Source organism: Elephas maximus, chromosome X, assembly GCF_024166365.1.
Source record: "Elephas maximus indicus isolate mEleMax1 chromosome X, mEleMax1 primary haplotype, whole genome shotgun sequence".
In the NCBI taxonomy this organism is placed as follows: domain Eukaryota; kingdom Metazoa; phylum Chordata; class Mammalia; order Proboscidea; family Elephantidae; genus Elephas; species Elephas maximus.
Window position 1 is genome coordinate 132,758,212 of NC_064846.1, and position 16,930 is coordinate 132,775,141.

At 36.1% G+C, this 16,930-nt stretch overlaps 1 protein-coding gene across 8 annotated transcripts in view; it reads left to right on the forward strand.

The window, feature by feature from the left end:
* CASK (calcium/calmodulin dependent serine protein kinase) overlaps nt 1-16,930 on the forward strand; it is a 454,527-nt gene that overhangs the window by 336,705 nt on the left and 100,892 nt on the right. For all 8 annotated transcript variants that reach the window (XM_049873006.1, XM_049873008.1, XM_049873009.1 and 5 more), the window contains exon 9: nt 6,241-6,324. In XM_049873006.1, the coding sequence (XP_049728963.1) occupies nt 6,241-6,324 (84 nt within the window). The remainder of the gene's footprint in view (nt 1-6,240; nt 6,325-16,930) is intronic.

The window sequence follows — 16,930 nt, forward strand, 5'->3', positions numbered from 1 at the left end:
ACGAATGAATATTCATTATACCATGCTAACTTCCCCAGAGGTTATGTAAAATAATAAGATACATTAAAATATATATTAACAGTGTATCTTAATAGTAATGACATAGAATAATAGTACAGAACAATGTTGAGATTCTAGTAGATCTTGATTCTCCTTAAGAATATTACCTCTCAAATGTATATTTTTTCCTCTGATACTCAGTTCCAGTTATTTCTTACTTGGCATATACAATTCTAGTTATTCCTGATTTCTCATAGACAGTCCACAAGACAGAAAAGAGTAAGTAAATAGTTCTTAGATACATTCTTAGTTTTTCTCCCCCCAAAAATGAATACTTTAAGGGTATACTTATTTCTCCTTTTCCTTTCTCAATTTCTCCATAGTTGGGGCCTTTTGTTCATTGGAAGTTAGTTTAAGTGGGAAATAACAATGAAAATGGTAGCCATATTAGTCATTTTTAAGATTCTTTAGAAAATGTTTTAGCATTAAACAGTACATATTTACAGTGACTTTCATTATCAAAACTGATCTTGGCTAATAACATATTTATTTTTGGAAATCCTTGTCCCCTCCAATGATTATAACTCTTATTCTAAACAACCTGAGCTTAACACAGAATGGATTTCTGGCACCAGCAAGACAAAACAATGCCAATAACTTAAACGAAAAATTCCAGAAGGCTGTTTGAGCTCAGTGTCATGTCTGAACTACAGTTTACTTTACTACTTATGTGTCATCTGAAGATGGAAGAATGTAATGAAAGTGTTGCCTAGCTGTTAAGAACACGCTTATGGTGTAGTTAAATACTTGTCTGTGTATATTTATAAATTACTGCCATGGAGGAAACTGCTATTGATTTAGCAATGATGAAAATTTAAGCTGTTTTAAGTGTGAAAAGCTCTTGAATAATTGCAAAATGAAGAAATGAGATGATGAAAATCCTTGTAATGAAGAGTACACAAAGTCATAATACTGCTGCTTTGTATTTTAACAAGAAAAAAAGTCAATGAAAATTATTATTGTTGTTGTTGTTTTGGTAAAACCAAAAGAAAAATTTCCTATTAAGTCATTTCATATAAAAAAAGAATTTGATCGAGTAATATGTGAATGCCACCAGGGTTTCCATGAATGTCTTATGATTGTTAAATTATACTTATTTAACACCTTCATCTATCTGAATTAATGATGCTTCAGCAAATATTCATTCCAACAAAACAAAAGGGACCAGTCCAGATAAGATTGTACTTTGCTTATAGGAGGTTGAACACTTTTCACACCCTTTGTAGCCTTAATGCGTAGACCATAAAGTATGTTGACTATAATAAAAGATGAAAAAGATATTTATATCAGGCTAGTCAACTTGAATTTTGGAAGACTCAGTCAATGCATTAATTAAATGTGTATTCAGTATCTCGTGTGCACAAGAGACTCTGAATCAAATACTTCATTAAAGTGCAAGGCACATCATTATGGAAATTTTTCTGAATTAATATCACATTACTATTAGTTTTAGGTGGGACTATTTAATCCAGAAAAATATTATTTTATTTCTTTTCTCTCATTTATAATGCCTTGGGATTTTCTTATTGTTTATGTATTTTCTGTTAAGAGATATTGTAACAGACTTTTAATCTTGAGGTTTCATCTGATCTTTTTAAAAAGTAATCAGAAAATATAATTTAAACAACATATTTGTTTTAAATTTTATTATTACGTAAACATAGAACAAAAAATTTGCCATTCAATCATTTTTAATGGTACAAGTCAGTGACATTAATTACATTCACCATGTTGTACAACTCTTTCCAAAAGTTTTTAATCACCCCAAACAGACACCCAGTAGCCCTTAAGCAATAACTTCCCATTGTCCCTTCCCCCCATCCCTAGTAACCACTAATAAACTTCTGTCTCTATGCTTTTGCCTGTTATAGATATTTTATATTCGTGGGATCATATGATATTTGTCCTCTTGTGTCTGACCTATTTCACTCAGCATAGCGTTTTCAAGGTTCATCCATGTTGTGGCATGTAACATAACTTTATTTTTTTATGGCTGAGTAATATTCCATTGTGTATATATATATGGAGCCCTGGTGGTGCAGTGGTTAAGAGCTGTGGCTGCTAACCAAAAGGTCAGCAGTTAGAATCCACTAGCCGCTCCTTGGAAACCATATGGGGCAGCTCTACCCTGTCCTATAGGGTCACTATGAGTCAGAATTGACTCGATGGCAATGGGTTTGCTTGTTTTTTTGTTTTTTTTTTTAGTATATATATATACCACATTTTGTTTATCCATTCGTCTATTGATAGATACTTGGGTTGTCTCCACCTTTTGGCTATTGTGAATTATTCTGCAAATGAACATTGGTATAAAGGAACATACTTTTTGAATGTACCCTTATCTTTCTTCACTTCACCTTAGTGAATGATAAGCACAAAAGATATTCACTAGAAAAAAAGTGTTAACAGTCAGGTATGTACTAAACTTCCCAGTCTATTAGAGAAAGAAAGGCATAGCCAGGCTCTACAGTGGATTTTCAAATGGTATTAATATAACTTAAAGACACAGAACGATAACTTTAAAGCAGCCACACATGATAAGCACCACATGAGAGTATATAAGTAAAGATTCAGGAAGACTGAAGAGGAGCATGAGAGCTCACTCTAGACCAGAGCTCCAGGGAAGGCTGCACATGTTGGTGGGATTGAAGAGGGACATGTACTCCATGCAGGAAGTACAGGGCGGGTGAACATAGGCAAAAACACTAAAAAGTGCAAGATATATTCAGAGGATGTGAGGGGCAGAGGCAGAAAGCAAACTGGTTTAATACAGTCAGGTACCTGAAGGATTGTAATAGTAGTAGGCTGAAAAATTTGGTTTGAGGGAAGAATGTGTACAGCCTGGGATGCCAAAATAAGTAATTTAAATATTAGGGTATAGAGAATGAAAAGCTACTGGAAGTTTTTGAGCAATGATACAATGCAAGTGGCATGCTCATATAATTCCTCTGAACACTGTTTGCAGGTGGGTTACCTTTGGGGGTAAGAGCAATCAAGGCAAAGAGATCCTATAGAAGCTATGGGTCTGAGGAAGAGAATGAAAAGCTTTTTTCTTTTTTTGTATAGCAGTAGAAAATTCTCTTCTTACATTTGCCTACAATGTTAAGCAATTTCATTTTAAGCAAAATTAGGTTTTAGTCTTGCTTTAGTGGTTTTTTTTTTTAGTGGTAGTAAGATGAAAGAGAGAGACTCCCTACTAGAACTGTCCAATAAAACTGTCTGACATGATGGCAGTGTTCTATGTCCATGCTGTCCGATACGCCACATGTGGCTATTGAGCGCTTAAAAAGTGGCTGTACAACTGAGGAACTGAATTTTTATTTCTTTTAATTCTAATAAATTTAAATAGTCTTCTGTACCTAATGGCTGCTGTATTAGGCAGAGCAGCCTTAGGCTCTTGATTCAAAACATGCTGTCACTTGGTTCACCCTTTTTGAGCCATCACACTTTTGAGATAACTAATGTTTAGTGTTCTCTCTACTATCTTACATAGTTCATTCTAAAGAACAAATGGAATGATGCATGTGAAAGTCCCTAATTTGGTGCCTGGAACATAGTTAAGTGCTCAATACTCCATGCTATCTAAATGTTAATGACTCCCAAATTTATATCTCCAGCCCAGACTTCTTTCCTCAATGCCAGGCTTGTATCTCCAAGTGCCTACTTGAATCTCCACTTGAATGTTAGACATCTCAAGTTTAATAAGTCCAAAACTAAACTCCTGATCTTCTTCCCAACCCTCTCGCCCTAACCCCCATCCCCACCCCTACAAAATCTGTTCCATCTGCAGTCTTGCCCAGCTCTGCTGGTGTCAAACTTCCCATTCCTCAGGCTGAAAAACCTTGGTGTCATGCTTGACTCCTCTCTTTCTCACATCCCACAAAATCCTGTTCTCTGTATCTTCAAAATATATTCAGAGTTAAGAACTTCTGTTCTTCGAAAAACACTGTTAAGAGAATGAAAAGACTGAGCCACAGACTAGGAGTAAATATTTTCAAATCATATATCTGATAAAGAATTTATATCCTAAATATGTAAACAGTTCTCAAAACTCAGTACTAAGAAAACAACCCAATTCCAAAAGGGGAAAAGATTTGAACAGACACTTCAGCAAAGATCTACAGATGGCAAATAGCAGGTGCAAAGATGTGCAACATCATTAGTCATAGAAAAATGCAAATTAACCCCACAATAAAATACTTATACACATGTAATGGCTAAAATCAAAAACATTGATTATACCAAGTGTTGGTGAGGATGTAGAGCTACTGGAGCTCATACACTACTAGTGGGAATGTAAAATGTTGCAACTAAGTTGGAAAATAGCTTGGCAGTTTTTTTAAAAAATTAAACGTACTCCTACCATATGACCCATCCATTCCACTCCTAAGTATTTACCTAAGAAAAATGAACCTGAATGTCCATACAAACACTTGTACACAAATGTTCATAGCAGCTTAATACATATAAAGAGGAAAACCCTCAACGAAATAGATTGACACAGTGGCTGCAACAATGGACTGAAGCATAACAACAATTGTGAGGATGGCGAAGGACCAGGCAGTGTTTCGTTCTGTTGTGCACAGGGTCGCTATAAGTCAGAACTGACTCGGCAGCACCTAACAACAACAGCAATATATAATAGCCCAAAACTGGAAACAACCAAGGTCCATCTACCTTTCATCCTTTTTATTGCTTCCACCTAGTTCCATCCACCATCATCTCTCACCTGAATTACTGCAATAGCCTCTTAACTGGCCTCCCTGTTTGTTTTTTTCTTCTTCCTCTCACTCTCCTACAATCTTATTACCGACAACAACCGGCGTCCCTTTGAAGTTAAATCAGATCATGTCACTCCCAGTCAGAATCTTCCAGTGGTTCCCTCTCCCTCTCAGAATAAAACCCAAAGGCCCTTTATGGCCTGTCCCATCCTTATGTCTGATCCGATCTACTACTGTTCTCCTCCCTTTGGTCACTTCACTCCAGACACATTGATTTCCTTGCTGTTCGAAAATTCCAGGCACACTCCCACCATTGGGCCTTAGCATTGGTTGTTCTCTTTGCCTAGACCATTCCTTCACCTCTTTCAGATATCAGCTTCTCAATTGGGCCTACCTTGACCACCCTATTTTACATCGTAACCCACCAGTATTTCTTGTTCTGCTTTAGTTTTTGCTTTATCCCACAGTACTTTTAACATACTATGTAATTTACCTATTTTATTTTTTGTATTTTCTCATCTTCTCCCACTAGAATATAAGCTATTTGAGGGCAGGACTCTTTGTTGATTTTGTTTACTGTATCTCTCAAATACATAGAACAATGCCTGGCACATAGTAGGCCCTCAATAAATATTTATGAAATGAATGAATACTTATAGCATATAAATCTTCAAAAAGCATCAACATATTAGGACAGTACCAAAGCGGGATAAGAAGAATGACAAGAGGTTTGTAAATATATCTGAGGACTAGCGGAGGCAATTGGCAACATTATCTCCGAGAAGATTTAGATGGGACATGATTCCCCTCTTAACTCTGAAAGGGTTGTTATATGGAAGAGGTAGTATGTTTATTCTGTGTTGCCCCCGGAAGACAGAGTTAATCCAAACAAACCAGATCTGGGCCCAAGATGAGGAAGAACTTTCTCAAAATTAGTCTTTGTTAAAATCATGGTAGGCTGCCATCAAGTAGTGAGCTCCTACAGGGGAAGGCCAAACAGAACGATCATCCATCAGGGATTGAAGGGGGTCCTGCATAGGGAAAATAGTTGAATGAGATGCCCTTGAAAAATTTGTTCTAGTTAAAAGATTCTGATTTTCATAGTCCAGTTATCCCTGACAACACAGAATGCCGAATCAGTTGTGGAGTTAATTTTTCAAGTGCTCACTTTACCTGATAAGATCATGTCAAAGGTAACTTCATACCTTCGTAATAATTATGATTAATTATTTTCGCCATGATGAGCTAATATTTCAGCCCTTTTTTATGCTGAAAACAAAATGTAATTTTACTGTTAGTTTTGACGTTTATATCCTGTATCATGAAATAAAACCTCTGTTCTCCTAAAGTTACATACAAGTCTTATATTTAAGAATTTGGGCTTTATTGTTTGCTTTAGATTAAGCTTCTTCAGTTTTTTAAATGGTTATATATGTTCATTATCTTTCTTCTTTTTTAGGAGCGAGATCGTTATGCCTACAAGATTCATCTTCCAGAAACAGTAGAGCAACTGAGGAAATTCAATGCAAGGAGGAAACTAAAGGTAAATTAAAGAAATCCACAAAAAAACAGACAGATGGAGCTAGTGATTATGTTTTTATTCTGTTTCAATGCCCATAAATATATCCTAGTGTTGGCCGTTGTCTTCCTTAAAGTTAAATCCTCATTCCCAAAAATTACCACCATTTCAAGAAGATTTTTTAAAAATTATTGTTTAAGGTAATATCTAAGTGTGACTGTAAACAATCAATTTTAATAAGTAAAAGATTAATCGTATTTTAGACTTGTTCATCCGTTGCAGAGATATAGCCGCTTTAAAAATATTAATTTATTGTTGTTATCCATTATTGTTGAATATGAATATAGGCCACATTTTCTCATACTTTAAATATTTTGACAGAAAATGTGAGTTTAGTTCAGTGGAAATAATGATGAATTAGAATTGGAACTACAATTTAACAGCCATTGCGAAGCAGAACATAAAATCCCCACTATATTTGTCTACTAGAGAATTTTTTCAGATTACTTTTCTTTCCTTTTCATTATTCTTCCTAGGAGCCTTTCTCTCTCTTCCCATTCTCCCTATCCTCTATCCCCCACCACACACACATACACACACAAAAGAGAGAGAGAGAGGGAAGTGACAGTTAGCCCTTGTGGGGAGTCCATTTGACTTTCAGAGGTACTGAAAAAGATCCAACAGAAAATAATGGCGTCTTTTAAACACTGGGAGAAAATGCTATGGAACAGCATTTCCCCCCCAGGTAACAGAGAAACTGTATTATATTATTGTATTAAAATTCAATTATGTTTGACTTTTCTTTTGATTACTGTACAAAATATTAACTTTCTCCTCTAAGTGATTGAGTAGATAGTATTCCTCCTTATATGACTCTGCCAGCTATAAAACTTTTTAAGTACTTTCAGGTAAGTCGTAAGTTACAATAACATTACTCATTTGTTATTATTCAACCTTTGAAAATTTATGAATGATTGTATATGACTCTAGATTTGTAAGAATGTTTATATGAATTTTGGAAAAACTGTGTAGGCAACAATATTACCTTGTAGAGCCACATGTAGCTATTTTAATTAAAATTAAGTTAAAAGGTCAGTTCCTCAGTCTCACTGGCACATTTCAAGTGCTCAGTAACGATAGGTGGCTAGTGCCTACCATATTGGACAGCACAGATATATGAGATTTCCATCACTGCAGAATATTCTATTGGACAATTCTACTGTAGACCAAGGGAAATTTTAATGTGTCATTGTGGATGCTTATTCCTAGTTAAGCCTTTCTCCTAATTCTTTTTGCAGTCAGGGTTTCAAACTAGCTCTTCCTTATTTGCTTTAAAAATCCTCAGCAAAAGTACATTATTAATTATATACCCTTATTGAGATATGGTACCCAAAGAAAATTCCCAAGACTTTAATTTCTTTGCTTTGAGAAACTCCTGAACCACTGTAGCATACGCAAGAAGAAAATGTTACTGTCCAAAGTAAAATTTGGTCAGCTGTTTTTGAAGTTAGTTTCCCCCAAAAGAAACTATTAATTATACTTCTTTCTCAACTGTTTCCTAGTCTTTTAATTCTGACCCTTCTTTGGCCTTACGTGACATTATATTATCTGGTTGAAGTTTTCATTGCTTAAGTACAGGCCTTTTGCCATATGTCTAGGGCTTCCCCAATCACAAGAAGCATGCTGTACTTCTCCCAGTGCCACAAAGTCAGACTTGGGCCCAAAATAGCCAAAGTCGTGACTAAGATTCATTTGGACAGAGCCAAGCTGTCGTGGCAAAGGGGGGTCATGTGGATTAACCACATCCCTTTGCATGGTTATGTAAAGTTTCAAGACCCACCAAACAACCTAGAATTAGGAACATCAGCAGGTCATTGTTGAGTTTTTTTTCAGCTTCTGGTAAGTATTCCTTTAAGTGATTCAGCCACCCCAGTTAAAGCATGTTACACCTATCCTCCTTAAGGAACTAATTCTCCTCTCTCTGCCCCTTCTGTAAGCTTCTAGAACAGGGGTTGCAACTTCCTTGGCTTTCAGAGCCTACCACACATCTTATTTTCACAAGTGAACAGTTAAGTGTCCATCCTTCTACCCAGATGCTATTTTTAAGTTCCTCAAATGGTAGGTGACAACCAAGTTTTTATGCTTCCTTTTGAAGTGATTAAAGGGAAGTTCATAGAAAGCAGTAGAAATTTGCCTTTGTTACTTACTCAGAGGTAGAAATTTTTTACTTATTGGTGTAAAGAAGAAAGAGAGGGAATATAGCATAATGGGAAAGACTGGGCTCTGGAGCTAGATTACCTTGGGTGGATCCTGGTTCTGACACTTAATTGCTGTATAACCTTGAACAATAAGGAGCCCTGGTTGCACAACGGTTAAGCACATACCCCTAACCAAAAAGTTGATGGTTCAAACCCACCCAGAGGCTCCACAGGAGAAAGACCTGGCAATCTGCACCTGTAAAGATTACAGCCGAGAAAACCCTACGGGGCTTTCTACTCTGTCGTATGGGGTCGCTGTGAGTTGAAATCTACTCAACAACAACAACCTTGAACAAGTTATTTAAACTCTCTGTGCCTCAATGTCCTTATCTATAAAATGGGGATGATGATAGTAGCTAATCCATAGGGTTCTAAGGGTTAAATGAATTATGTATTATACTATAGCATCTAGGACAGCACCTGGCAGTAGTAAGTGCTCTATAGGTGGTATTTGCTATCAATATTATTATTATTTTAATCTTAATACCTTTGATTTGGTACTCTGTTTATAAACAACTATAATTCTTAAGTGAGCATTCCATACCATTTTAGCTTTTTTTCTAATCAGTGACATTAACATTTTTGAGATTTTTAAAGCCTTTTTAAAAAAGTATAGAACACCAAAATTTCACTGGATAATCTCTATTTATGTATTTCTTCCAAAATAATTATGCTTAAACTTCTCACCATTTTGTTATTTTTCCTCCAATATCTAGAAAGAATCTTATACTTGTGTTGTATTGTAATATTCACTTCCCTTCCATTACTTTCCTCTGCTATTATATCTGTTATATAATATCTGTTCTTTGGAGCAGTGACTATCAAAGTGTGTCCCCCAGACCAGCAGCATCAGCATCACCTGGGAACTTATTATAAACAGAAATTCTCAGGCCCTCTTATAATCAGGCAAGAAAACAAAATAAAAGACATGCAGATTGGAAAGAAAGAAAAACTTTTTATTTACAGATGGCATAATCCTGTACATAGAAAATCCTAAGGAATCCACACACCAAAAAAAAAAAAAAAAACTATTAAAACTAATTAACAAGTTCAACAAGGTCACAGGATACATCAGTATACAAAATTAAATTGTATCTGTATATATGAGCAATGAACAATCTGAAAATGAAATTAAGGAGCAATTTTTATTCACAAAAATGTCAAAAAAGAATTAAATACTTGGGAATAATTCAACAAAAAAGTGTAAGACTTATATACTAATATTAATAAGAAAAATTAAAGAATATCTAAATAAATGGGGAGATATTTTACGTTTATGGATTGTAAGACTCAAAATTTAAGATGACAGTTCTTCCCAAATTGGTCTTTAGATTCAACACCACACCAACCCACTGTCATCTTGTTGATTCCAACTCCTAATGACCCTATTGGACACAATAGAACTGCCACATAGGGTTTCCAAGGCTGTAAATCTTTATGGAAGCAAATTCCCACATATTTCTTCCACAGAGCACCTGGTAGGTTCAAACCACCAACCTTTTGGTTGACAGCCAAGCGCTTTAACCACTGCATCACCAAGGTGCCTTCATTAAATGCTAATTAAAACCTCAATAAGATACCATTTCACACCCACTATAATAGCTATAATAATCCAAGAAGCTGGACTATATGAAGAACGGGGCATCAGGATTGGAGGAAGACTCATTAACAACCTGTATTATGCAGATGACACAACCTTGCTTGCTGAAAGTGAAGAGGACTTGAAGCACTTACCGATGAAGATCAAAGACCACAGCCTTCAGTATGGATTACACCTCAACAGAAAGAAAACAAAAATTTTCACAACTGGACCAATAATCAACATCCTGATAAACGAAGAAAATATTGAAGTTGTCAAGGATTTCATTCTACTTGGATCCACAGTCAACGCCCAAGGAAGCAGCAGTCAAGAAATCAAATGACATACTACGTTGGGCTAATCTGCTGCAAAAGATCTCTTTAGTGTTCAAAAATAGAGATGTCACTTTGAGGACTAAGGTGCACTTGACCTGAGCCGTGATATTTTTTCAGTCGCCTCATATTCATGTGAAAACTGGACAATGAGTAAGGAAGACCAAAGAAGAATTGAAGCCTTTGAATTATGGCATTGGTGAAGAATATTGAATATGCCACAGACTGCCAGAGTTAACAAACCTGTCTTGGAAGAAGAACAGCCAGAATGCTCTTTCCAAGTGAAGATGTTGAGACTTCATCTCACCTACTTTGGACATGTTATCAGGAGGGACTGGTCTCTAGAGAAGGACATCATGCTTGGTAAAGTGAGGGTAAGCGAAAAAGAGGAAGACCCTCGAGGAGACAGATTGATACAGTGGCTGCAATGATGGGCTCAAACATAGCAAGGATGGTGCAGGACCAGGCAGTGTTTCGTTCTGTTGTACTTAGGGTCACTATGAGACAGAACCAACTCACGGCACCTAACAACAACAACAGAATAGCTATAATCAAAAAGACTGACAAAAACAAATATTGGCAGGGATATGGAGAAATGGGAACACTCATACATTGTTAGTGGGAATATAAAATGGTACAGGCACTTTGGAAAACAGTTTTGCAGTTTTTTAAAAAGTTAACCATAAATTTACCATACATTCAAGCAGTTCTACTCCTAGGTATCTACCCAACACATATGTCTATACAAAAAACTACACATGAATGTTTATAGCAGTTCTGTTTATTAATAGCCAAAAAGTGAAAACCACCCAAATATCCAGCAAGTGATAAATGCATAAACAAAATATGGTATATCCACATAATGGAATAATACTGGCCATAAAAAGGAATGAAGCACTGATAATGCTACAACATGGATGAACCTTGAAAACATACTAAGTGAAAGAAGCCAGGCACAAATGGCCATGATCCCATTTATATGAAGAAAACCCTGGTGGCATAGTGGGTAAGTGCTATGGCTGCTAACCAAAGGGTCAGCAGTTCGAATCCACCAGGTGCTCCTGGGAAACTCTACAGGGCAGTTCTACTCTGTCCTCTAGGGTCACTATGAGTCAGAATCGACTCGATGGCACTGGATTTGGTTTTTTTTGGTTTTATTTATATGAAATGTCCAGAAAAGGCAAGTCTGTAGAGACAGAAATTTACCTGGTACATAGGCATTTTATTAGGTTGGTAAAAATATTCTGAACTGAAATATGAGATGATCCTACAGCTCGGTAAATTTACTAAAAATCATTGAATTGTATACCTTAAATGGGTAGGTTTTATGGTATATAAATTAAGTTAGGCAATAAAGTTGTCTAAAATAAAATGATCAGGCCCTACCCCAGACCTGCTGAATCTGTAACTGTGGGTGTGAGCACCTATTTTAACCTTTGTTTTTAACCAGCCCTCCCAGTAATTCTGATGCACACTCTAGTGTAACAACCACTGCTTTAGCACATAATGAGAAATCTTTTGTTTTTATTAACTTGCTTATCTTAAAAACATTTTAAAATTTTACATATGTTAGCTTTTTCTTTGAATTTTAGCCACTATCAGTCTTTATATTAATGAAATACTACCAATGTTCTTGAAATAGTCAAGCTCCAAAACCATTATGCCTGTCACTCCCTTCACTAACACTCTTATGTACCATTACTGAATATTTTGATCAAAGGTAGTATAGAAGACTCCTGATCAAAATGGGGAAATACAGAACAGAATCTCAAATTCTCATGAACTCCAGAATTTCTGGAGTTAAAGAGGCTGGATGAACCCCTGAAACTATTTCCCTGAGATAATCTTTAAACCTTAAACCAAAACTATCCCCTGAAGTCTTCTTAAAACCAAACAGTAGTTTAGCTTAACGAATAAAACATATCTGCCTTGAGCATTATGCTCTTTTAAGAACTATCTGTATGGAATCAAATTAACAGCAACTTGAGAGATTAGATAGGAAGCTTAGGGGGTGGTGACTTTATGTTAACTGGGGAGGAACAACTCAGAAAAAGAGGGTGAGAATGGATGCACAACTTGAAGAATGTAATCAGTGTCACTAAATTGTACATGTAGAAATTGTTGTGTGTTTTGCTGTGTATATTCTCAACAACAAAATAAATAACTTTTTAAAAACACTCTTACGCTGCCCTCCTTGCTGTTCTTTGAATACACCAAGAACATTCCCGCCATTGTATACACATGCTATTTCCTCAGCCTGAGAGCCTCATAGCTCACTCCCTTTATTCACTGAGGCCACTCACTGCTCAGATTAACAGGCCCCCAGAGAGGCCTTCCTTGATCACTTGATCCTTGGCATCACTTGAATATCACTCTTTATTCCTGTACCCTATTTTTTTTCCTTCCTGACTGATATTCTATTTTTATTTATTTGTTCATTGTCTGTGTCCCCCACTAGAGTATGTTTTATAAATTATTCCTGTGCCTGGCGCTTAATAGGTACTCAATATGCATCTGTTCAACGAACAAGTAAATCTGTGTTGGTAACTACCACACATGTATTGTTTGAGGAGTAAATATTCCTAGTTGATCCTATGGGCCACTTAGCAGTTTCCTGTATAGAAATAAGCTTAGTTGGACAAAATTTATAACTGTTTTCTAAGAGTAACATATTTTTTGTAGAAAATTTAAAATTTATAGAAAAGCACAGGAAGTAAATAAAGCTCTCCTACAATCCTACCCCCTTGGGAGAACTATTGTTACCATTTTGTTAGGAATCCTTAATCTTTTCTACATGAATATATAATACAATACTTTAAATTTGGTTTAAAACAAATTTAAAAGCAAATTTGGATCATACTATGCATAATATTTGGTGAACCACTTTTTTATATCATGAGATAAAATATTCTTAAATACTGGTTTCCATGCTTGCACATTTAGGAGATACGACACATTCTCTCATCAGTAACTGTGACTCGTTATACCGGTGACTCTCAACCAAGGGACCACCCCCTCTCCCACGGCCCTAGGTGTGCATGTGAGGATGGAGGGACACGTGCACTTTGGAAAACCCCCTTGGGTGATTCTGATATGTCCACCTTATTGAAAATCATTATCCTAAAACCCACCTTTAATGGATCCACAGTATTCAGTCATATGTAGATAACATAATTAAACAGCTTAGACCTGGAGATTGCCTCCAGTTTCCCACACCATAAATAATATTGCATTGACCATTTTCATCGATAAATCTTTGTACACCTCTGATTATATTCTTAGTGTATGTTATCTGCTACTGGAATTGTTGACATCATAGTGTATACATGCATTTAAGGCTTTTGGTCTCTCTAAATTGCCCTCCTAAAGGTTTACACCTGTTTAGATAAATTTTGATATGTTTTGGTAGTGAGTTTCTGATTTGTGCAGATAAGCCTTTTACTCATTTTGAAATAGTCTTGGGAGACTTTTTAATGCCATAATATAAAATATTCTTCATTTTACTTATCTGACTACCTTTGCAGAAATTTCAAGTCTATTAATCATTATTGGTTATAATAGAGTCAATACATCAGAAATTATTCTTTTCCATATATGTACAGTTATTTTGGCATTTAACCTCTTCAGCAGGCTACCAGAGACAACAAATCCCTAAGGAGAAAATTATTTGAATAATTAGAAAGCATTAACCATCATTTTTCAGACTGTCTTTCAAACCACATACGAACAAAGTTTATGGAACCCTGCATGTCATTTGAATTATCACACACTTTTTTAAAATTCTCCTTTCTTTCGTTATTTTATCTTATCTCTTTGAATTATGAAGGAAAACTACTTTTCCCCATTGTGGTTACTAGACATTTCATGTGTTGTTTTTTTCCTCCCTTTTATGTCATGCTAAGTTCTAAAATTTTAATTCTTCAGTTTAAAAAAGAAATCTGCTAGAAACAATACTTCCTTTGAAAAACTAGATAGACCTAAGCACAGAACTAAATATGAGGATTGTATTTTTTCAAACCGAGTATTAGAATGCATGGACAGACTGTAGGCTAAGCAGTCTGGAAATCTGTGCTGTATGGGTACAGGCCTCAGCTTAAGGAGGCACACCTGCGCTCTAAACCTGGGTAACATCTACTTGAAGGAGTTACTGAGCCAAGGGTGTAGTGGGGAGGGATGGGAGGGTGGTGGGCAGATGTCTGTGGGTGTCTGAGCTTGTCTATCCAGGGAGGAAGCTCAGGAGGGCATCTGTTCTGAAGGTCATCCCCTTGGTTTATGAATTATTTCTATCTCTAGAAAGCGTATTTCCCTACAGTAGAGTATGTTGAAGAAATTCGATATAAATAGAAGCAGTATTCTTGTACTTGGTTAAGTTTATTGCAGTCAGCTCAGGAAATGGTGTGGGAATCTTGCTGATTCAAGTAAGAGGATAAAAACCATTTATTCCTTGTATACATAAAAAGTGAAAGAGATTTCTGATAACTTTCTACAGTTTTCCTTTACTGATTTTGCAAATTGCAAAAGTATGGCCTGCATGCTTCTCTGACTTACTGAAAGGTCTCCAGGATTCCTGGACTGTGCAGAACTAGAAAAAGTTTGTTTAGGAATGCTGTTTTCCAGTACTTTATAGAGCTGCGCTGTCCAATGCAGTAGCCACTATCCATACGTGGCTACATAGATTTTAATTAATTAAAATTAAATAAAGCTAAAAATTTGGTTTCTCAGTTGTACTAGCCACATTTCAAGTACTGAATACCACCTGTGGCTAATAGTTACCTTATTGGACAGTTGCAGATATAGACCATTTCCATCATCACCAAAGCTCGTTGCCATCGAGTCAATCCCAACTCATAGCGACCTTATAGGACAGAGTAAAACTGCCCCATAAGGTTTCCAAGGAGCAGCTGGTGGATTTGAACTGCCAACCTTTTGATTAGCAGCCAAGCTCTTAACCACTTTTCCACCAGGGCACCTCTATCATCACAGAAAATTCTTTTGTACAGCACTGCAATTTAGAGTCTTGGTACCTCCAAGAGTAATGCCTATACCTAAGCAGCACCTTTTAAGAGGTCAACCCCCCAAAAAAACCCAGTGCCATCGAGTCAATTCCGACTCATAGCGACCCTATAGGACAGAGTAGAACTGCCCCATAGAGTTTCCAAGGAGCGCCTGGCGGATTTGAACTGCCAACCCTTTGGTTAGCAGCTGTAGCACTTAACCACTACACCACCAGGGTTTCCTAAGAGGTCAACCAGGAAGTTATAATAGCTGTATTTTTTTTTTTCAATCTTCCTCTTTCTATTAATTGGAACAGAGCTAGCTTAAGGATGTATCTAAGACTCTTACACCTTAATGAAACCCAGCATTTATATACAGTCCTCTGCAGTAGTGAGGGTGTTTACGGAAGCAATTGGTGCGGTCTCCAGCTAATTAGAGCATTAAGTCTAATATCCAAAAGGCACCTTTAATTCTAAAAACTAAAAATTGTTATTCTGGTATGAACAATTCCGTAAATAATAATTGAAGTGATTTTGATCTCATATTGATTTTACAAAGCAATTCTATTAATTTCTGTTGTGAAATGTAGAAGTTATTACTTCCTAAGTCAGGCAATACAGCTTTTGAAAATGATTGTGTACATCTTTATAAAATACTTCCCCACAGACTCAAAATTTTTCCTAACTAGTCCATGTAATTGCTTTTAAATATAGCCACATCTAATATAATTACAAGTCTTATTTTTAATTTTCTTCAGAGAAGATAGCACACCCTCCTTGAGTCATATATCCTGACTTAATGTTATAAAATCCTACGTTTTAGGTCTGTGTTTAGGTTATGTTAGAGTATCATATATGTATGTATATATAGACTATAATGACTAAACTGAATGATAACTTTGGTTGTGACTATATGGAGAGAGATCAGACCTTTTCATTTAATCAGTGATCTCACCTAATTATCATCTAGGACCTAATTCTTAAATGTACGGTAATCAAATCCTTTAACATTTCTACCTTGAAACGATTTTCTAGCCTTCTGGTCATCTCTGTTCCGCCTTTAACATTCTCCAAGTTTTCCATCATTTTTAGAGTTTTGAGTTCAGTGTTCTGAATCATAATAGGGTAATTATTTTTGAATTCCTATGTCACTCTTGTATTTGTATGTCCTGGTGATGAGCTTTCCCCCCTCAGTATATGACAACATGACTGATACATTCCTGTGTGTTACCTTGCCACTTGGGTGCAAAGCTAATTATTCTACATCTTATACTTGTGTATTTTTTATTTTGACTTTTTAAAATGTACCTCCCTGTCCTTGTGCCTGTCACACTTTGTGTAGCTTGTTTCTGAGCTCAGTTAGGGAGCACCAAAAAGGGAATATTGTTTGTTGTTTTTGCTGTGGTTTTCAAGTCAGCAATACATCTGTGTTCAACCCTTGTGCTCCTTACATAGTAACTTTGTTGT